General features: G+C 34.9%; 3 protein-coding genes across 3 annotated transcripts; 1 reads left to right on the forward strand and 2 right to left on the reverse strand.

Annotated features, from left to right (window-relative positions):
- The first annotated feature begins 7,412 nt into the window (after positions 1-7,412).
- Positions 7,413-9,721, forward strand: LOC101893757 (developmentally-regulated GTP-binding protein 2). The gene is made up of 4 exons (XM_005183485.4): positions 7,413-7,617; positions 7,742-8,049; positions 8,580-9,137; positions 9,196-9,721. The coding sequence occupies exons 1-4, from the start codon at positions 7,554-7,556 to the stop codon at positions 9,355-9,357; spliced, it is 1,092 nt and encodes a 363-aa protein (XP_005183542.1). The 5' UTR covers positions 7,413-7,553; the 3' UTR covers positions 9,358-9,721.
- A 312-nt stretch (positions 9,722-10,033) lies between these two features.
- On the reverse strand, positions 10,034-11,845 carry LOC101893590 (nuclear pore complex protein Nup58). Its single transcript, XM_005183484.4, has one exon. The coding sequence runs from the start codon at positions 11,683-11,685 to the stop codon at positions 10,225-10,227; it is 1,461 nt and encodes a 486-aa protein (XP_005183541.1). The 5' UTR covers positions 11,686-11,845; the 3' UTR covers positions 10,034-10,224.
- Positions 11,846-12,457: 612 nt separating this feature from the next.
- LOC101894269 (uncharacterized) lies at positions 12,458-21,629 on the reverse strand. Its single transcript, XM_005183488.4, has 7 exons — positions 21,274-21,629; positions 20,546-21,208; positions 15,989-16,847; positions 15,807-15,932; positions 14,909-15,258; positions 13,768-14,419; positions 12,458-13,244 (listed from the first exon to the last, which is right to left on the reverse strand). The coding sequence occupies exons 1-7, from the start codon at positions 21,391-21,393 to the stop codon at positions 12,997-12,999; spliced, it is 3,018 nt and encodes a 1,005-aa protein (XP_005183545.1). The 5' UTR covers positions 21,394-21,629; the 3' UTR covers positions 12,458-12,996.
- Between the last annotated feature and the right edge of the window lie 1,563 nt (positions 21,630-23,192).

Consider the following 23,192-nt stretch of genomic DNA (forward strand, 5'->3'; position numbering starts at 1 on the left):
ATATTGCTAGCGACGATGTTTTCAAAAGAAAATATAGTTATCGACAAAATTTTCTGTAGAAAAAATTTTTATCGACAAGGTTTTCAATTGAAAATATTGTTATCGACAACGTTTTCAATAGAAAATATTGTTATTGACAAGGTTTTCTTTGGGAAATATTGTTATCGACAAAGCTTTCAATAGAAAATATTGTTATCGACAATGTTTTCAATAGAAAATTTTGTTATCGACAACGTTTTCAATAGAAAATATTGTTATCGACAACGTTTTCAATAAAAAATATTGTTATTGACAAGGTTTTCTATAGGAAATATTGTTATCGACACTGTTTTCTATAGAAAATATTGTTATCGACACTGTTTTCTATAGAAAATATTGTTGTCGACACAGTTTTCTATAGAAAATATTGTTATCGATACTGTTTTCTATAGAAAATATTGTTATCGACACTGTTTTCTATAGAAAATATTGTTATCGACACTGTTTTCTATAGCAAATATTGTTATCGACACTGTTTTCTATAGCAAATATTGTTATCGACAATGTTTTCTATAAAAAATATTGTTATCGACACTGTTTTCTATAGAAAATATTGTTATCGACACTGTTTTCTATAGAAAATATTGTTATCGACTATTTTTTCTGTAGAAAAATTGTTATCGACAATGTTTTCTATAGAAAATATTGTTATCGACAATGTATTCTATAGAAAATATTTTATCGACAAGGTTTTCTATAGAAAATATTGTTATCGACAATGTTTTATATAGAAAAAATTGTTATCGACAGTGTTCTCTATAAAAATTCCTGCTATCGACAGTGTTCTCTATAAAAATTCCTGCTATCGACAATATTTTCTATAGAAATTGCTATTATCGACAATGTTTCCAATAGAAAATATTGTTATCGACTATGTTTTCAATAGAAAATATTGTTATCGACAATGTTTTCAATAGAAAATATTGTTATCGAAAATGTTTTCGATAAATTATTGTTATCGAAAATGTTTTCGATAAAATTATTGTTATCGACTATGTTTCTGTAGAAAAATTGTTACCGACAATGTTTTCTTTAGAAAATATTGTTATCGACAAGGTTTCCTATAGGAAATATTATTATCAAAAATGTTTTCTTTAGAAAATGTTGTTATCGACAATGTTTTCAATAGAAAATATTGTTACCGACAATGTTTTCAATAGAAAATATTGTTATCGACAATGTTTTCAATAGAAAATATTGTTATCGACAATGTTTTCAATAGAAAATATTGTTATCGACAATGTTTCCAATAGAAAATATTGTTATCGACAATGTTTCCAATAGAAAATATTGTTATCGACAATGTTTCCAATAGAAAATATTGTTATCGACAATGTTTCCAATAGAAAATATTGTTATCGACAATGTTTTCAATAGAAAATATTGCTATCGACGATGTTTTCCATAGAAAAAATTGTTATCGACAATTTTTTCGAAAGAAAATATGTTATCGATAATGTTTTCTATAGAAAATTTTGTGATCTACAATGTTTTCTTCTGAAAATATTATTGTCGACAATGTTTCCTATAGAAAATATTATTATCGACAAAAATTTTTCTATACATAATTCTGTTATCGACAATGTCTTCCTTAGGAACAATACGGACAATATTTTCTTTAGAAAATCTGAAGAAATTTCTGTTATTAATAATTTTTTTTTTTCGAAATCCTGTTATCTATTAGTTTTGTTCTCAATTATATTTGCTATCGTTATAAATTTTTCTAATAATCTTGTAACTCAAAGGTTTTCTATAGAAGCATTCGAATGTAAATATTACAAAACAACCACCCCTCCCATACTTCCCATATCATTTAACTGTCATTACTAAAATGCCCGTTGTCTGCTTGGCCGAATAATGACCATATTTTAACTATTTTATTATGAATCATTTAGCATGGAACACATTTAAAAATATGTTTCTGTGTGACACGCAACGATCTAAATCGAATTTATTGTAGCAATGGCATGCAAAGCAGAAAATAATGAGGGTTATAATCGTTAAGAATATATGGATATTGAAAATGATGTATTCAAATGCAATCACCCTCCCCACGATTGTCTCGAACTCATTTGTGTGGCTAATTACGAGAATAGATATGGAACTCGTCCAGCATTCCAATATCCTTTGTAAAGATGCAAACATAATAAGGTCAAAATGTTTCACATCACTGACGCACAGAATTCTCATAATGTATGTGTGGTTATTAGTGGTTAATGTGTGAATGCGCACACATGCACACAATAGGCTGAACGTCACATTGTCCAGTTGTAGTTTTTATATATTTATTATGTGAAGTCTTATCTTAATCTTTAATTAGCCGAAATATAATATATATATAACGTTTACTTTACTTTTTACTTATCTTCGAAGAACATTTATCGTTTTTCTTTTCACAATTCACATACAAATGAACAATAGAGGGGGGTACGAGGAATATAAATTCTAAAAATATATAATTTGTTGACCGATCCTCATATTTGCAGTATGGAAGTTGAAGAACTTTCCGTGAAATATCTTAAATTGTTATATTTAAGTTGTCTTCTATTCTAGTCTTCTTACATCTGATAAAGAAAAATTATTTTTTAAATCCATTATTTTCAGTCTAAACTTCCATTGGCAACCTTCATTTGTCCTATTTATAAATGGATACTTTAACATTTAAACTGAAATCATTATTCAAAATATACTGCCTACATAAATTTTCGACCCACCCTATTATTACGATATTGTGTAATTTTTCCCCCTCACTTCGTTGGTCAGTAGCTACAATTGCATTCCACAAATTTAATAACCGATAATTCAATCGGTTATCTTAGCATAACAAATATTACGTAGGACAAATTGGAAATCAGAATTCACGCACTTTGCAGCATTTCGTAAGATACCAGCAGAAATAAAGAGATAAAGCGTTCATTAGTACCCAGTAATATTCATAGGTTTCGGTGTTGATAGTCCGAAAAAGAACTCACTTTTTAAGATTTTGGAAGGAAGAAACAGAATTCTCTTTATGTTTTCTGCTACATGTGGAAGTACGAGTCTCTCCTTCTAAGCCGTGAAACGGATATTTGAATCCTACTATGATTTCTTCTCCTACTACACCATAAACTGCTTACAAAAACAGAATAGATCAATAAAGACACACATACTATTAACTAAGAAATGTTGTTGTCATGCTGCTTTGGATCCATCAGAGACATTTGTTTCATATGCCTATCAGTGTGGAAAACGGATAATGAGGGTGATAATCGTTGAAGCATATTAAACACTTACGCATGGATGAATATACCAATACTTAAATCATCATATTCGCACACGACAAAACAATGAAAGTCCATAAACAATTCCTTATTAAAATAATTGTGGCTTTGGTGGCAGGGAAAAAGGTTCACTTTAGTAAGACTTGTGTTTGCTTAAAGAAAATATAAAAAATATAAGATTAGAAAAAATATAAAATTAGAAAAAATATAAAATTAGAAAAAGATGGTAAATTTAACATACGTCAGTTTTCTCAGAATTCTGAGGTAAATTAAAAACAAGTAAGCAAAGGCTACAGTCGAGCGGGGCCGACCGTTGAATACCCTACAACACTATAATAAATTATACAGTTTATGTAGGCGAGATACTCGAAAGAATTCCACAAGATATTGTGACAAATAATAAAAGAAAACCATCAGGTTTCGTTCTCTAATTTTCGAATAATAGCAACTTAAACTTATCTGCTCATTTCCAATTTATTGGTAAATGGTTTTCCTAGATCTGGAACCAATATTTCCCAAAGACCTATAATATCTTAGAAGTGGCAAAAGATTAACATTTATTATTAGTTTTTGATTGAAACGCATCTATATGAGATAAAGACTTTTGACTATATTCTTCAATGAAATCAGCGTTAACGAAATAGTCAGAAGTGCGTCTTTCCTGTATTTGTGAATTCTCCAAAAAGTCACTGGAATGGACATTTTCGTATTTAGTCTACAAAAGTTGGCAAACTATTTCACACATTGAATATTTTTGGATGGCCATCCGAAACTGCTTGGCTTTTGCAATTTCCGGTAACCCCCATTCAAATGTGCGTGAGGATCGGACGATAATTACGACCTGCTAACAATTTTGCAGTTTTTTGGTCAATTTCAACCCCTAAATATATGGCGACCATTTCCAAAAAGAGTAGGCTTCTATTCTGACCCTCATCTTATCCCCATGCAAAATTTCGTAAGGATCGGGCCATAAATGCGATCTGTATATGATATCCTGATATCCTAACTACTTAGTTTTGTTAGCTGTAGAAATATTACCAAATGTTTAATTCAAAATTAAAATATGCCAAAAATATGACAAAATGGAAAAAATATGAGAAAATTTTACAAAATCAATATTTTCATCTTTAGAGAGATATTTTTGAGCGATTTTTTAGAAGATTTTTCTTTCCTGCCGAGAGGCCATTATGAATTAATGAGAACTGCCGAAATCAGTTCAGCCGTTCTCGACATATATGAGATCTTTCAAGCATATCTCCTTTGATAGACATATATATCGCACATATTTTGCTATATATCCGATTTGTTGTGTGTTAACATCAATGTAAAGATCAGAAGTAACCTTATCATGGCTTTGTGATTTTGCCGAGATTTAAAATATTCGCGGTTTAATGAAAAATTTTGAATTTTTCAACACAAAAAAAAATGGTCTATTTTACCCTGTAAATATTATCAGATGACCACCCAAATTGGTAGGCTTGTTCCCCGCCCTAAACTCTAGCTACATGCGAAGTTCCGCGTCGATTGGTCTATAATTGCGACCTGTATAGCTACTGCAAAATCCGACATTTTTTCAGTTTTTGGTCCATTTCGACCCCTAAATATTATGCGATCATCTCCAAAAGAAATAGGGTTCTATTCTGACCCTAGCCCCACCTCCATTCTAAATTTCGTGAAGATCGGGTCATAATTGCGACCTGTAGAGTGATTACAAATTAACATGGACAAACGGACAGACGGACAGACGGACGGACGGACATACATAGCTAGATCGACTCAGCTTGGCGAGATAGGAAGATCCATATATACTTTCCTATGTGGGAAATCAATATTTCGAGGTGTTACATAATTTTTGGCCCAATCAAACTTATAATACCCCCAACACATAGTGTTGTAGGGTATAAACAGTAAGTTCGGCCAGGCCGAATTTTCCATAACCCCCTTATCACAGAGTAAAGAAAACATAAAAGTATCTGTATTTAACATTCGAACGTGTTCTACTTTAAACTGAAAATACCAATTAGATCGGTTAAAGAATGCAGTCACATTTTCTTTTTTGACCTTTCTCCACTAATAAACAAACGTTATTTTTATAGAGACAACAATCATGGGATTAAGCCTGACTATTTCGCAACAACAATATACTACCATATCCCGAACAAACACACCAACACTATTCTTTTAAAAATTCCATAAAGTGGATGGAACCATAATATGGCCGTAATACCGAAACGGGAACATACAACTTCAAGTTATATTAAATACCAAATTTGAAACAATTCCGTGGAAAATGTGGCTAAAATCATCAAAACAAACATACTGACCTATATTTAGTCAGTAGCATTATATAGAAATCGTGGACTAATAAGGCCAATGTTCTGACACCGGTAAAAGAACCTTTTCGATAGAAAATGTATATTAAATCGTCAAAATATCAGATATCTGGAAGTACCATTATATTGGGGGCTATAGAAAAATGTGGACCTATAAAGACAATGTTGTCAATAGGAGGTAAACCAACAATAACAAACTCTAAATCCCAAATTTGGAACAATTTCATAAAAAAATTGTGGTTAAAGAGATCGAAACACTGAATATCCGAGTGTACCATAATATGGGGGCTATAGTAAAACGTGGACCTATGTAGACAATCCTTTACCACCGGTGGTACATATCATTTAGAAACTCGTTGTACCAAATTTAGAAAGATTCCGGAAAATAAAGCTTACATCATAAAAATACAGAATATCGGGAGATACCATTATATGGGGGCTAAAGGAAAGCGTGGACGGATATACCTTATTTTCAATATCAATCATATCAATCCTAGAAATGATACAAACGATCGAGCCAAATTTCAAAGCTCTTCGTCAAATAATACGTCGTTAAATCATCTTAGATTTTTCTGCTGATCATGCTGATACTTCATGAGGTCTACGATCAATAGTAAGAAGTGTTGGGTATATTCAATTTGTGGGTATATCCTTTCCGTTGTTGAGGGTAAGGTATATTAAAGGCTCCTTTCTGGATGATAGCCGATCATCGTGTGTATTTTTTTTTTTTTTTTTTTTTTTTTTGTGGTGCAATCGCTTCACATTGTCAGTGTTGATCTTGCAATCAGATCCATAATCATCCAATACCTACTTAAAAAAGGATTAGTTATATAATTAACTTACGATTATCAAATGTTATAATGATACCAATAGTACTTACACGACCCTTATACCTTTCGATTACATCTTTGATACTTGGAAACCTGTGACGATGTTATACATTTATCATTTAGTAATCTGACATTTTGTTTTCTCAATGGTAAGTTAAACTTTTCGAAAAAAATGCAATATAGAAATGGTTCCCATATTACGGAATCTTAAGGACAGTTTCAACATGGTAAAGGGTATAAAAAGTTCCTCCCAAATGATCTTAACGTCGTTTTTAATTGTTTATGGTGAAATCGCTTCATGCTGTCAGGTTTTGTCTTCCGGTCAGATCCACAACCATCCATTTCCAACATAACATAAGTAGGATTACCAAATGTTATAATGCCAATAGTACGTACGCGACCCTTTCGTTTACATCTTTGATCCCTGGCAACCTGTGACGAAGTTATACAAATTGTATTTGGTGAGAAGTATAATCAAATTTACTGCGAAAAAAATGAAATTTTAACTTATAAATAATAATTAATTAACAATAATTTAACCAGAAAATTTAAAATAAATAATCCGTTTCTAATCTCACAATGGGAAATTCGTGAGAAATGACGACACGCATGCTATTGTGAATGATTATTTGGCGCGCAACGTAGCCAGCTGTTGTGTGAATTGCCAATGCCAAACGTCATGCCATTTACCGGCGTTAGTAAAAACGCAATGGCGTGGTTGTTTTTTTATGCCCCTAACAGCATGATGTAAAAGTTTTTACCACTATAACTGATTTCCCTTTAAAACATGCAAAAATGGTATATTCTTGCAGGTTCTGAAACAGAGCACATATTTTAATTTAAGAGAAATCGCGGCTGACTCCTGCTGTTTCGTCCGATAACATCGATAGAAAAATCTATCAATCGATAGATCTTTTTATAATAAAATATCGATATTGACATCAACATATTTGCCACCTCTATCTGTCAATTGCCGGATTCAATTTATTTGCAAATCTAGGCATTTGCGATTTCTCGCCAATAATTTATTATGAATTCTTTCTAAATTTCATTTCAAAACGAAGCCAAGGAAGTAAAACAACAAACACAACATGGGTATTTTGGATAAAATCGCTGAAATCGAGAGAGAAATCGCTCGCACACAAAAGAACAAAGGTAGGCGAGGAATACAAGATCCAATGAGGTGGCTGAAGAAGAAGACGTCGACGTCTTTTGAGAAAAACAAGGTTATAAGTTTTAAACAAAACATTTTTAATAAAATATGTTCTTTCCTTTTTAGCTACTGAATACCATTTGGGGTTACTAAAGGCCAAATTAGCCAAATATCGTTCGCAATTGTTGGAACCAGCCAAGAAGGGTGAAAAAGGTGAAGGTTTCGATGTCTTGAAGAGTGGCGATGCAAGAGTCGCATTGATTGGTTTCCCATCCGTGGGTAAATCTACTCTGCTATCGACGCTGACCAAAACTGAGTCCGAAGCTGCCAATTATGAGTTCACAACGCTGACATGTATTCCCGGTGTCATTGAATATAAGGGAGCTAATATTCAATTGTTGGATTTGCCTGGTATCATTGAAGGTGCCGCTCAGGTGGGTGAAAAGTAGGCGACTTGCAATGTGTAAATGTATACTTTATTTTAGTATAGAAGTATTAATGAGTGGTAGAGTACAAATTCAGGGAAGTGTCGAAAATCTAATTAGAATTTGAAACAATAGATCAGTAAAGGCTACTAAATTCTAAGATATCGGCTTCATGCGGTAAAGATTTATTGCGAACTAACCCATTTAGCTATGCGTGCAAAATATTCAATCACAAACACATACATCTTAGTTGGTCAGGTGCTTATCGTATAGGGTAGTTAGCTTGGAGTTGCTCTAATTCTTACAGTTTTTATGCATTTTGTATTTCAAGAAAAATGCATATACCCTTTTCAGCTGGAGGAGTTCTTAAATGTTAATTTAATATTCTAAATACATTCAGATCACATCTCAATGGCATGTTACTTTTGACTTCCATCTTGTACATCATATTCGTATAATGTTTAGCTTATGCAAATAGATACATCACTTTTTACTCCTTGAATCCAACGTTTATACATAATTTATTTTCTCTCTTTTAGGGTAAAGGTAGAGGTCGTCAAGTTATTGCTGTTGCCCGTACAGCTGATTTGGTTGTTATGATGTTGGATGCCACCAAACCGAATGTACATCGCGACTTGCTGGAACGTGAATTGGAATCTGTGGGAATACGTCTGAATAAACGAAAACCCAACATTTACTTTAAACAAAAGAAAGGTGGCGGCCTGAGTTTCAATTCGACATGCACCCTTACCAAATGTAACGAGAAAATGGTCCAAATGATATTACACTCATTTAAGATATTCAATGCTGAGGTTTTGTTCCGTGAAGACTGTACCACAGATGAATTTATTGATGTTGTGACAGCGAATCGTGTCTATTTACCATGTCTATATGTCTACAATAAAATCGATCAAATCTCTATCGAAGAAGTGGATCGTTTGGCGCGGCAACCCCATTCCATTGTGGTTAGTTGTAATATGAAATTGAATTTAGACTATCTGTTGGAGGCATTGTGGGATGCGTTGCAGCTAATTCGAGTATATACCAAGAAACCAGGTGCACCACCAGATTTCGATGATGGTTTGATTTTGAGAAAGGTAAGCGGCCATAATACAATTCAGGGGTAATTTAAAATAAAAATTGTTCTTCTTTCAGGGTGTCAGTGTCGAGTATGTCTGTCATGCCATTCATCGTACTTTGGCTGCCCAATTCAAATATGCCTTAGTCTGGGGTACTTCCACAAAGTATTCACCACAACGTGTTGGCATTGGTCACATTATGGCCGATGAAGATGTTATACAAATTGTTAAGAAATGATAAATACGTTTAACGTCTATTTACTCATTTATTGGCGCTTCTTTCTTAAACAACAAATCAACACAAAACGAAACATGGTCATTGATTTATTTTATACGTTTGAAACTTTTTATTTTTTACAATTGCCTTTTGTTGGTTGGGTCCATTATAATCGAGCCACATTTAGTTTAAATGTCAAACGTTTTCCATAATGTCCATAACGCTTTCGAAAAAAAACTTGATTTTTATATAATGAAAAAAGATATTGAAAGTTAAATTATCGACATTATAAGATGCTGGGCTGACATAATAAGCGAACTTATAAACAATTTAGTACTCAAGGAACTGCTAAAATAAAGAGAATGAAAAAAATGTTACAATAAAATTTAAAGTTGGCTTATATTTACGGGGGAATAATACAATTTAAAGACCTTCGCAGGACTTTCAAAAAAAATACACCTTTTGAAAGTCTAAAGGTAAAAGAACCCGGGAGAGAGAAGCTCTATAGAATACCAGTTTCATCATTTCTATAGGTAGAAAATATTTGGGGGCCTTCTATAGATCGAGGAGTTGTTAAATCTTGGACTTCTTCTGTAGATGTTTTGGAACTTCTTTATACCGAGTCTTCTGCTAATCTTCCATTGACTATAAACATACTGTGTTTCTTGCTTATCATATGAGGTGACGATTTACAAGATTTCTTCTTTCTATTCATATATCAATTATTCTTTATTTAATTTATATTACAAAATACAAAAAGCAATTTCAACATTTTTCATAAACAAAAATTCCACAATATCCAATATGGTCACAAACCATATATATCGGAAATTGTCATGCTGATCCACCCTGATGTCGCTCCTTTTACTATCTTTCCATGCACTTATCTCACTTCCCTGGTTGCGTGGCAGAACCCTGAGCAGCAGAATGTAATGTTGAATTTCCAAATGATTTACCAAAATTACTTATCGCTGTAATATTGGAGAATGGTGTGGGACCCGCTGTAATTCGTGAGGTATCCGCTTTTGTTTCTGGCTTTTCCAATTTGGCAAAGACATCTGTATTATCACGTAAACGATATTTGCGTAAATTCAAATATTGTTCCTTTTGAGCCTCGACCTTTTGATGGAGTTCATGCAGTCGACCCGCCAGGGAAATAAAACTTTCATTGATTTGTTGAAAGCCACGCTTCAGATCTTCAGGTGCAACATTTTGGGGATTTGTCAGCGAGTGCATATGTCGTTCGGTGAGGGCGATTTGTTCACGGAAATTTATCAAATCATGTTCATATTTGGCAACAAGATTTTGAAAGAATTGAAATGGTGCATCGTTTTCAAACTGTAAGCCTACGGGAGTATCTTGTGTTCGTTGGGCCATTTCCACAGATTGTATTGTTTTGGAGGTTTCTTTGCGCAACAATTTAATTTGATTATAATTGGCTTCTACGGAATTGGCAATCTCTTGCAGCGCCCATTGCAGATTCATAATTTCACTAGAGACATTTGTCAATTTCGAGGTGGAAGTCCTGCCGATATCGGACGATAGGGTTTTTTGTGTTTTTATGTATGTCTTGAGAGAATCAACGGTGCGGGCAATTTCATCCGGCACTTGGGTCTCCTTAACTTTGATATCTTGTTTCGATTCTCCAGGTTTGGGTTTATTGGAACTAACATCTATGCCTCCCAAACCTACAAATGGTGTTGGTGCGGTGGCAGTAGCTGCAGTTGTGGCCGGCTTACCAAAGAGACCCCCACCACCCAAAGTAGTTGTGGTGTTGGTACCAAAATTTAAGCTAGCCGATGTGGTTGTAGCTGGTTTGCCAAATGAAAAGTTGGTGCCTGTTGCCGCAGCACCGCCCAGACCACCCAAAGTTGGTAAAGTGTTGGCAGCAGATGTTGCAGCTCCGGCCCCAAAGGACAATGTGGGTGCTGTACTCGCCGCGGGAGCACTTGATGCGGCTCCAAAACCGAATGTCGATCCTGCGGTTGGTGCGCTTGATGTTGCCGCAGTGCTGGTTGGTGCTCCAAAACTGAATGAAGTACTGCCAAACGCTGGTGCAGATGTTGCCGGAGTTGCTGCTCCGAAGGCCGGCGCTGCTGCTGTGCCCAAAGTTGGCGCCGCAGATTGTGCCCCAAAAGCCGGAGTAGCAGCTGCACCAAAGGCCGGAGCTGCCGCTGTTGCACCAAAACCGCCCAATGTTGGTGCGGCTGTCGTCTTTGGTGCTCCAAATGAAAAGCCTGTGGTTTGCGTTGCTGGGGCTGTTGCCGGTGCTCCAAACGAAAAACTAGACGTTGGCTGAGCTACCGGCGTACTACCGGCTGCTGGCGCTCCAAATGAAAAACCAGACATTACAGCGTAAAAGACCGCGCGAATTTACTCGAATAACTAGATGATTTAGTAATTTTATTCGCCAAAAAAAACAAAAGGACAAATGAAACAAACGTACGTTAAACACGAGAATCTTGTTGACTACAACGAAGTTACCACGCCGTTACATTTTTACCAACGGCGGCAAATGGTATAACCTTCGGCGTTAACTTCTCATACACAGCTGTCTAAGGTGCGCGCCAACCAATCATTCACAATAGGTAGTGTGTCGTCATTTCAGATGAATTTCCCTCACTTTCAGTTTGGGTATAAACTTTTACATTCTTGCAGTTCTGAAACAGACCGATAATTGGTTACGTTCATAGTATTTAATGTGACATTTCCTCTTACTAAACCCAAAATGTGTAACTTTTCCTTCGTCATAGACTTCAATTTGTACTAGGGATATGTAGTTCGGCTTTACCTTCGCTTTTTCCGATGAAGGCTCTATCAGACGAAATGTTTTTACATATATAATGCCATATTTACCACATCTAGATATTGCACATATCATGTTATGAAATACATGAGTAAAGTATATGCTTACGCTTTCGATAAACAGCGAACCGTATTTTCATTGGAAAAGTATAATTTAGAGTCTTTTAACATAAAAATTAATAGAAAAAAGCGAAAAATGATACATACAAAATATGGATGCTCAAGGTGTATATACCACATTACCTATTTTCAAAAAATAAACAGTTCCCCACAACTCCCTCCAAATACCGATTAAAACGCAACACTACACTACAAATAGTTTTAATAAAATGTTTGAATTAATATTTTGTATTTGGGTATGTTCTAAATAAATTCTTTGCTTTAAATTTTACAGTGTTTACACAGGGTTCGATTGATAAAACTATATATCTCACAAAAAGTCATGAATATATTCTATACATAAATACGTACATATTTTAATATTTCGTAAAACAAAATTGTAAAAGACTTATAAATATTAAGTTCGAAAAAAGTTAAGAGTCTGTCGAGAAAAAATGTGTGCATACTTCTTTTATTTTGTAAAGTTTAGAAAACAAAACCAGTAAATAAAACAAACAAAAATCAAAACTTTTGTGCACTTGTATGTCTGGATGAAGTCCTCCTTTCTAATAGAAAAAAATCTTGAGGCATAGATGATGCATAGACATTCAATATGATCTTTGTATTACAAAGCTTTGCCACATTTTCCATATTTCTTGTAGCAAATAATTAACATTTCGCAACCTTTCGTTTGGAAAAAAGCTAACCAACCATCTTGACACTAAATACTTCTTCTTTTTCTCTTTTCCGTTTTTTTCAATTGCTGTAAAATCCATTGCCATCATTACCCATAAATTCTGTCCACCTTTGAGTTTCAATGTCATCTAATTCGGAACATACTTCACCGGGCTGCAAAGAACGGCATGTACATGTTATACTCAGACGAGTGATTACCAATTGTGACTCATATTTGGGCATTTCGGGATTGATGTTTATCATGCGTTCATTGAGACATTGCTTTAGGAATTGCCGTCGCAAAGCCCGTTGATTATCCATGGTGTAGCCTGAAAAATTGAATAACAATTAAATAAATAAATTAAATAATAAAAATTAAATAATGACAAACAAGTTAAATTATGTGTATCATGATACCATGGTGTATACCCCACTAGAATTATATGGACACTGCATTTACAAAGGTCAATATAATAATAACAGGTTTACATGTAATAAATCTTCTTTGTCACAATCTTGTTCTGCACTAATTAATGCTCTTTTCAGAACTGCAAGAATGTATTTTTAATAGGTATTTCTTTTATGAGATCGAGAAAAATTGCAAAACTAGTTGATTCTTGCAGATTGTGGAACTGAACAATTAATTGTTTTTATTTATAAGTTCTTAAGGTGTGGGTATGTACAAAAGCAGCTTGAAATCTATATTATGGCATATTATAAAGGGATGTCAGAGCCGCAGCCGAATCCTGATGTCTTTTCTCCTAATAATTTGACAATAATATGCCTAGCCATGATGCCATGCTGCTTATTTATTCGATACCCAGAAAGTGGGTTTCAAACGGAATTACTTACTTTTGTAGGCGCTTATTTTCTCCTCAATACAATTTAAGTCCTGTGGCAAGAATAACGGTGGAAAAGCTTCGGATTCTCGGATATTCAGGACAAATGCAAAATCTATCGCTGATCTAGTATTGTTCAACGACTTCATGAGGACTCCGGTTGAAGATATGGAAGCCAAAAACCATTCATCATTATCTGTCTTTTCAGCACCACCACCAACTGATTCTGTACTAGATTCTTCACTTTGACGTCTACGCCGGCGACGTCGTCGTTTCTTCTCAATATTAACGTCATCAAATTGTGGCTGCACATCAGCTCTCTGTTCCTCCTCGATTTCATTAGTTCGCATTTCATAGTTTTGTTCTTTTTTCATGGCATCCCTCTCTTCTTTTTCCCTTTCCAAATCCCATAAACTTAACGGCTCCTCCTTATCGAGTTTATTTGAGGGGACACCTCCTTTGGGAAGACTTGATGTTGCATTGGCATCCGCATCATCTTCGAATGTAGGAACATCACTGCGTATATCACGATTTCCGGGATATTTAGTTCGTAGACGAATGGGATGATCGTTCGGTGGTACAATTTCGGGTATTTCTGAATCGGGATAGACGTTTTCATAGTCGACTGCTGTGCGTTGTGGTTGTTCAAGTTCGTAGTCTTTTTGCTGGAAAGGAAGGAATTGAAGTGAATCTAATTTCGACAAAGAACAGCAAAACAGAATGAAAGCTTCTAAAAAATCGAATAAAAAATAAACATTGTTTTTCGAAAAAAAAAAAAAAATAGTGGCAGGTGTGAATTGAGATTTCGAAATCGATACGAACACGGGTATTTTGCAGAGCTAGCCAAAAAATATAACCCAAAACAGAATCAAAGTTTAGTCTCTACGCGTTGGCATTAATAAAGAATAGAACACAAAATACAATAAGACTGGGTGCTGTTGCGCGTGTTATAGCTTGAACATTTGATATATTTTGGATTTTCTGTGCCACTGCACTGCCAAGCATTGATTCTGTCTTTGGGCTCGATTCTACATAGACTTTCTTTATTATACCAACGCGTAAAGATCAAACATTGATTCTGTTTTGGGTTTTATTGTTTGGCCAGATCAGCAATATACCTGTGTTTTTACGTATAATTCATAGACGCAACTTACAAATTCCCTAATGGGCGCGTTTCCGGCAAATGCTCCGCCATAATACGGAACATTCAATTGTTGTTTCAAAGCATCGTAGGCATCTACCACGGGCATCTCATTTTTCTCTAATGCTTCTTGTATCAACTCTGGTGTTACGAAACGATCTCTGGCGGTTTCCTGTCGAAATTGATTTTTTGACTTTTCCAAATGTTCCAGATTTTCAGCGGCAACAACACGTTCCAAGAGCTCTTTATTGGCCAAAAGCTTTTTCAATAGCTTTGGATGTTTGAGAGGAGATTTTGGTGTCTTTTGTGGGGGATTTGACAAAGTGCTGGGTTGTGTTCGATTCAGATGGACTTCAAGATCATCTAAGGGAAAATAGAAAAATCAAATCATGGGGTGTCCTAAAATGTTCAATTCTACCGCCGTTGAAATTTTATGTGACTCTGATATTCCTTTATAATTTGACATTTCATAAAAGCCCACACTCGTGACCAAATGTAATGTCAAAATGCACTATTGTGATTGAAAGCACAGAACAGAAGATAAACAATAGTCAAAAAGGTGTAAACAAATTTTGATTTCTCATCTGTTTTTTTTTTTTTTTAATTTTGCAGGAACACCTTGTTATTACGTCATGCTCATAACAAATCCAGTGGATTTTAACTGTCAATTCCATTGCATATACGTCAAATGAAATCTACTCGACTTCATTTGACGTTTATGCAATGGAATCGAAGATAGACGATTTCATTTGACTTATTTATACATATGTGATGGAATTGAGGAAACCGCGGACCTTTCCTTTTGAGTTGTCAAAAAAACAAACATGTGACTTTGCTTTAGGTGTACGGTATAGCTTTCACTGATATCATATTATTCATATGATCATTCATTTTGCCCTATGTAAACATACCTGTACTAAAAAGCACCGCTCCCGGTGGCTCAATATGTCGAGCGATGGCATACAATTTTACAACACTCGATGTGTTGTATCTCAAACGACAAGTATCCGCTCTGGCCTGGAGAATTATATCGCTATCTGCAAAAAAATATATATCAACAAAAATTATCTCCTTTCCCCGCTATCCCCCTTACCTGGTACAAATTCATACGCATCCTTGACATCCATTTTATCGCGACACTGCATTTGCCAATGCAAAAAGAAATCACCACCAAATGTTTGCGAAATAGAAACACCGCCCAGCAAACTATTCGAACCACCCGAATCGGTCATCATGGCATCAAGTAATGGTTTACCCGTTCTACCATCCAATATTGTGGTCTGAGAATAATAGTATACCGGAAATCCAGGGCCCGTATTATATTTCACCATAAAGTCGGGTATATCATCATGATTGAAGTGACCCGGTACTATGGCACTCACACTTTCACTCGAATGGAAAGTGAAATTCCATAACATGGAAAAGTTGCGACCATCAAATGCCATTACGGTAGAGTTAAATGATGACACAACAATATCGGCAATTTTATCACCCGTTATATCAGCCAATACTGAAGGAACCATTAAACCAGAATGTTTATGCCTGTATATGGCATTGAAATCTTTTTCACTGGTATATTTCATTAATGACATCAAACGTATGGTGTAAACGCCGCCAGGGGTCGATTGACCTCCCGTTATAATTAGTAGTAACTCAGTGCCATCTTCTTGGGTAATAACTTGTATTGGTACAAATACCTCCTCTTTATACGGTGTCGGTATGGTTCGTATAACTTTACCGGTTTTACCAGAAATCACCTTAATATGTCCGGCCTTAGATTCTTCTCTTTCTTCCAAATGTACAGCTATTATTTCTGGTACTTCATCGCCATCAAGATCTCGTACAATATTTATGGTGTATAAATCCATAACAATTGGAGAATTGGTTTCAACTTCAATTTCACGAAATTCCCAAATATTGTTGCCATTGCGTCCATTAATGGCGAATATCATCTGAAACACCACGTGAGAATGTGTTAATAAAAGCAGTGGCGAGTTTTCACAATTTGTATAAAAAATATTAAATAGGTATGGTCTGTTCCAGAACTGCAAGAAGTACGTTAACATAAAATTTATCTACGCGGATTAACCCGATTTAGTCGATCACAATACATTTGGCTAGAAAATATACATTAAATTTTCGTCATTCATCAATTATTAGGGTAAACCAAGGAAGATATTTTGTATGATAATGCGCTATTGAATGGAAACACGTCATAACAGTTATTGATTCTATGACATTTGCTTCTGCTAAATAATCAACTGAAATATTAAAGACATTGGTAATGTGTACTCTACCTAAGAAAATTAAATTTAAAGCTGTCTGGCAACACATTGTATTCACATATTGCTAGAAATTGCTAGTTGCCAATTTGTGGAGGAAAAAAAAATATCTCTGATTAGATGTCGCGAATGATGTATTATATCCAAATTTGCAGATAATTTATGAATTTTATCCGAAAGACGAGGATAATGTATAAACTTCATATAGAAGACATACAAAAGGCATCATGTGCATCTACGCATATATTGTACTTAAGGTAAGGTTACATTGGGCAAATATTTGACGACAAATGTGAAATATTTATTTGTCACAATCTGACCATCAAATATTATTTGACGGTAAATACAAAAACAGCTGATTTTGGGAAAACAAAATTACAGGATATAGGTAGATGCATCAACGCTTGAAACAATGATATGTCAAAAATTTTGAAATGTTTTGATAAAAATAAGTCGATTTTTCTACGTTTTCTTATACGGCGAAAAATCGGAGGTTGCAATGATATATATTTTTCAACATTTTTTACAAATTTCAATAATATTTCATTCATTATTTTAAATTCCAAAATTGTTTTGACAGTTCATTGTCTCAGCAGCTATGTCGATGTAACTACCTGTATTCTTCTACCATGATACAAACAAAAATGCCAAATAAAATTGTTCTAACAAGGAATTTATTCCACAACAGCTGGTCTTTTGCTTCCCTTCTCCAAATAAATTATACCCGAAACTACATTTTCTTTATGTCTCTCTTTCACTCTCTCTCTGTCTATTTCTCTCGGCCAAATAAACTTATGTTTCCTCACAGTTTGATCAAACAATTTAATGTGAAAATATATTTTACGAATGTGAACATGTGTCAAACATGTTTTCCCATAGCACTCTTTGACGCTGTTCGGTGACTGCTTGAACAAACAAAATCTGTCAAATATTTGACTGTAATGTGAACATCGAATCAACTCTGTATGAATTTCACATTTGTTCAGTCAAAAATGGGAAAAAAAATTTCGATCAAATATTTGCCCAGTGTGACCGTACCTTTAGATTATCCAAAAGCCGTTGATATTTTATTCAAACGACGTGGGTAACTGATAGTGCATTTAGACACAAAATTCATCCGGGTTAACCCTGATTATCAATCCAGATTTGTTCAACTAGATTACAAAGATAGGTCTTCATACAACCGGATTTATTTTAAATCTGATGCGGAGGCTACATATTAACGAAAAGCATCACTGGGTACAGCATTAGTTTTGCAGTACACTCCAAAGTCGCAAATGTTTCCGCAACGGCGTTTTTTTCATTTTGCGTTGCAACAATAACAACAAATCTTAAAATGTTATTTGCTTATGATAATACATGGCAAGATGCATTATTTTCCTTGCAGAAAGTCACCACATATTTTCAAACATCAATTGCCTCTAAGGGCGGAAATAGCGCATATTTGGCTGGCTTCATCGTAGATGAACAAAGGAGTTTCAGGTTGACTTAGTTCGACTTTTTGGCCCTAGGCTCCTTTGTTAATTTCCGAAAGAGAGCGAAAAAATAAAGGTGAGAATATGTGCTAATTGTATTCCCACCTTAAGTCGGAAAGAAGAAGCACAGATAACAAAGAAAACGAAGAAACCAGAAAAATACGAAATCTGACGACTAAATATAAATAAACTGCACACAAAAAAGTCGTAGAGACAAAGAAGTTAACGTTCCGTGCCGAACTTTAATGAGCACATGTGTGCAAAATTTTACGCTGTAGGGTCTATTATGAATATTTTGAAGAGTTACAAAACGGGAAAAGATTCAGCGAAATTTGACAAGTTAAGCCGAAATGGAATGTCCCAGTATTCATGCTTCAAAATATAAGATATCATAGTAGATATTTTTTCTCCGAGGAAAGCTGAGAGTAGACGACTGAGTTGTCTAGAAAACACGTTTATTAAAAATGTGGCAACAATGGATGAAATGATAACGCGAGAATAGTTCTTTTGCAGAAAAGATATAAAAGATTGTAATATCAAATGTGGTAGCTGATTAATATTGTCAACGAAATGGAATAAGAATGAATAATAAAGAAGCATAAAGGTGCAAGCAAGCTTGAAGTCATGGCTAGGCATATTAATGTCAAATAATAATGGAAAACGACGGCAGGATTTTAGTGCGGCTCTGTAATCCCTTTATGAAATGTCACAAAATATGCCTAGCCATGACTTCAAGCTTCTTATGTATTTAGACCCTAAGAATGAATAATGAAGAAGAATAAAGGTGCAAGTACATAACAAGCTTGAAGTAATGGCTAGACATATTAATGTCAAATTATAATGAAAAACGACGGCAGGATTTTAGTGCGGCTCTGTAATCTCTTTATGAATTGTCACAAAATATTATTTTCCATGTGTATTTCCGTGTGTACGTCAAAATTGCCACTTTACATATGACTCATAATTTTTGCAATCACACACTTGCATATGCTTTTTTAGTTTTCTTTGGATTAGTCTGTTATTATATGGTATTATATGAAAAATTATAAAACTTTTAATTGTTTTTTTTTTACCAGAACAGTGTTGGCTTGTTTGTTCGAGATACCATTGTATTTTGTTGTTGCAAAATGGTCAGGCTTAATCCCTTTATTGTTGTTTTTTATAAAAACAAAGTTTGTTTATTAGTGGAGAGCGACGATATAATTTACCAGGGGGTAAGGCAGGGAATACCTAGGTTTCAGAAAGAGCCACCAATCCTCATCAGTTCCCTTGTTTTTTTGTCTGGGATGTTCTCCCCAGAAGTTATTTTAAAAATAACTCCTATGACAAAAAAAAAACTTTTTTTTACCCAAGTGACGAGATCGTAACCACAAATTTAATTTTATTTTTTTTCACCCAAAAAAAAAAAAACAAATAAAAATTTTGATGAAATTATATTTATCGATAGAAATAGGGCTCGCTGTGATTGAAAAGTACGTGTGTACTAACTTCTGTATTTTTCATCTGAAATTTCGTCCATGTATCATACGATATGTGCAACTTCTACATATGGAAAATTTGTCTTAAACATATTGAAAAAACATTTCGTCTGATTGCGGCTTTATTCACAAATGTTCGATGATACATATTCATTTTTCAAGAGTCTCTGGATATAAATTATGTACAAGTCATGGGATAATACGAAATCAAAATTCAACAAGTCGTGGATGAGGCTTGAATTTGATCGAAATGTCGTGGATAATATATATTAATTATCTACAAGTTTAATATAATACACATATCTACTAGCTGCATAAAAATTATCCACAAGTTGTGGATATAATAAGTTATCCAACAATCTTGGATAACATACTTTTTTTTACATTACATCAAATTTTTAATCTCACAACTCACCCCCAATCGTCCAGCTGCAACACAATCCGTATAACCGTCTCGATTAATATCCATCGTACACAGCAGAGAGAAAACATTTGCCACACTCCATGTCTGCCACAAAAGATCACCATTCATACCGCTCACCGCTATAACACCACCCTCACAAGGCACTTCATCTCCCTGTATGGGACTTTTACATTTGGGCAGAGGATAACCCTCATATTGGATGTTGTCATCAACACCAAATCCAAACACAATATCCATAATACCATCTCTATTAAGATCTGTCTTGCGGACAGGACTTTCACTGTTCATGCGCGGAAATGTACGTGACCACAATTTCTGGACACTTATTTGGGTGCAAGGAACAAATTCACTGCCCATACTATCACCGTATGAACGTTGGCCGTCATCGAGTAGGCCCATGGCGGGGCCCGTACGCTGATTATGGAGCCAACCTTTAAGCTTTTGCATTGATACCGGTACCATGGTGAGGATAAGGGCAATCAAACTGATTAAGGCTATGACAATGGTTAAGGCAGCTAGACCATAACAAAAAGGTTCACAGCAACGCCAACAACAGCGTCGATGCTTTTTCATGATGGGCGATGAGGAGTGTGTTTTACCGTTTTTACGTCGCGGAGCCATCAGCGGGCGTTTCAGGCCCTTTTCTTCACTCATCTGCAGTGGAAGGGGTCAATGGGTAATTTCATTATTTTTTGTATATTTTTTACTGAAGAAAATACCTTGGATGTTTTGGAATCTTTGATGAAAACTTCATCATCGACATCATCGCTAATGTCTTCATCAATGGAATCGCGTATGGCGATACGATTTGAGGGCACATATGGTCTCATATTTATCATTGCCGGAAAATACTGCTTGCAAATCAAAATAACAAATATGGTATTTTTATCTACGCACTTTGGCACTTGTTTTTTGGAAAAATACACCCAAAAGTCTGCTACATTTATGTATTCTATTCGTAAGCCTTTTGCTTATGCTTTAGTTTTCAAATTATTTAACTTTTTTTGTCTATTCTTGTAATTTTTATTATTTTTCCATGAGCAACAAGAATTTCTACGTCTGTTATCACCAAAAAAAAAATCGATACTCTTTTTGCATTTTTATCTAAACTGTCATTTTGACAAATGGTGGTTGCTTCTTGATTCTTTGTGTGTTTTTTCTCCATTTATTTGACGCATGCGCCTAAATGTAGTCAAGTATTGTTTATCTTATCCAAAAGAGGGGGGGGGGGGGGGCTCATTGCATTCTAAACACGTGTTGCATGCTTCACGATTTTGTTTACCAACAAACACTCCACATCCATTCAAAAAAGAACATATGTTTTCATCCGCTGCTTTGCAAGGATGCAAGGGTGGACATGTTTATCAGAGGGAAACGGGATAACTTAGGTTATCTGTTGATATTTATTTACATTATTAGGGGAAGTTTTGTGCCCTTAGTTTTTGTATTGTTTTCCTTTTTTTTCGGGGGAAATTCTTGTGAAGTCCATCGAAGAGATTTATGAATGAATAAAATATGTGACGTAGGGATGTATGAACATTAAAAAAAAAAAACTTTTTTCCTAACTTCATTCATAATTAGATTTGGAGTGTAGACATATATTGGACTATGTATGTATTATAAGACATGTTTAGGGTGACAGGATTTTAGGAAAATATTTAAGGGGAAACATAAAACCCAGCAATGAATAAATTAATGAATTTCAGGGGAAATAATAAATTGTGATTTGTATAAAATATTTTGTAATACCTAAAAATTGTATTAGCTTTTATTTCTGTGGTAATTTAGTGTCTGACTTATAAAAAATTGAAATTTTTTCACATTGAGATAAAAAAAAACTGCCACAAAGTCAAACGTCATCATTTTAATTTTTTTTTTTTTTAATTATATTGAATGAAAGCACAACATGTCGGAAATATCATAAAATTGTAGAATACGTTTAGATTGGTTCGAATTGGTCACCTTTGGCACGAATTATGGCCTTCAAACCCCCCATAAAACCACACGCTGCCCGAATGTTGCTCTGCGGTATTTTGGCCCATTCTCAGCGAGGCGATTGCTTGAGGTGATCGACACCTTGGTATTTTTTATTGCCAAGCTTGCTTTTCAAAATACACCAGACACAATAGACCGGATTGGTATCCGGAGATTTTGGTGGCCATTGCGCTCTGGAAATGAACCGAGGAACCCCATTTTGTAACCATTTTTTGGGTGGCGCGTTCTGAGTGCGATGGTGCTGAGTCCTGTTGGAATGTCCAAGGTCTGCGGCCAAAATGGTTGCGTGCTCAAGGCTTTAATATACCCTCCAGAATATTTTCGAGGTAATATTCGTCTTTTATTCTGATTGATTAATTCGAGCGGAGAGCGACCATCGGCTATTATGGCTGCCCACACCATCACCATGGCCGGCGTTTGGGTTCAGGTGGCTAACCGAAGGTGCACATTTTCAGCTAACCCGTTTGGCAAGTAAACACGATCATTTTGTTTGTTTACAAACTGCTGGAAAACGAATATTTTCTCATCGGAGAAAACCAAATTCGGCAGTTCACCACTTTTGACCAAGCGAAGTAACTCTTTAGCTCTTTTGAGTCTATTTTCTTTCTGTTGCGGTGTAAGTTCTTGCACTTTTTGGAATTTC

This window comes from Musca domestica, unplaced genomic scaffold, assembly GCF_030504385.1.
Source record: "Musca domestica strain aabys unplaced genomic scaffold, Musca_domestica.polishedcontigs.V.1.1 24, whole genome shotgun sequence".
Lineage (NCBI taxonomy): Eukaryota > Metazoa > Arthropoda > Insecta > Diptera > Muscidae > Musca > Musca domestica.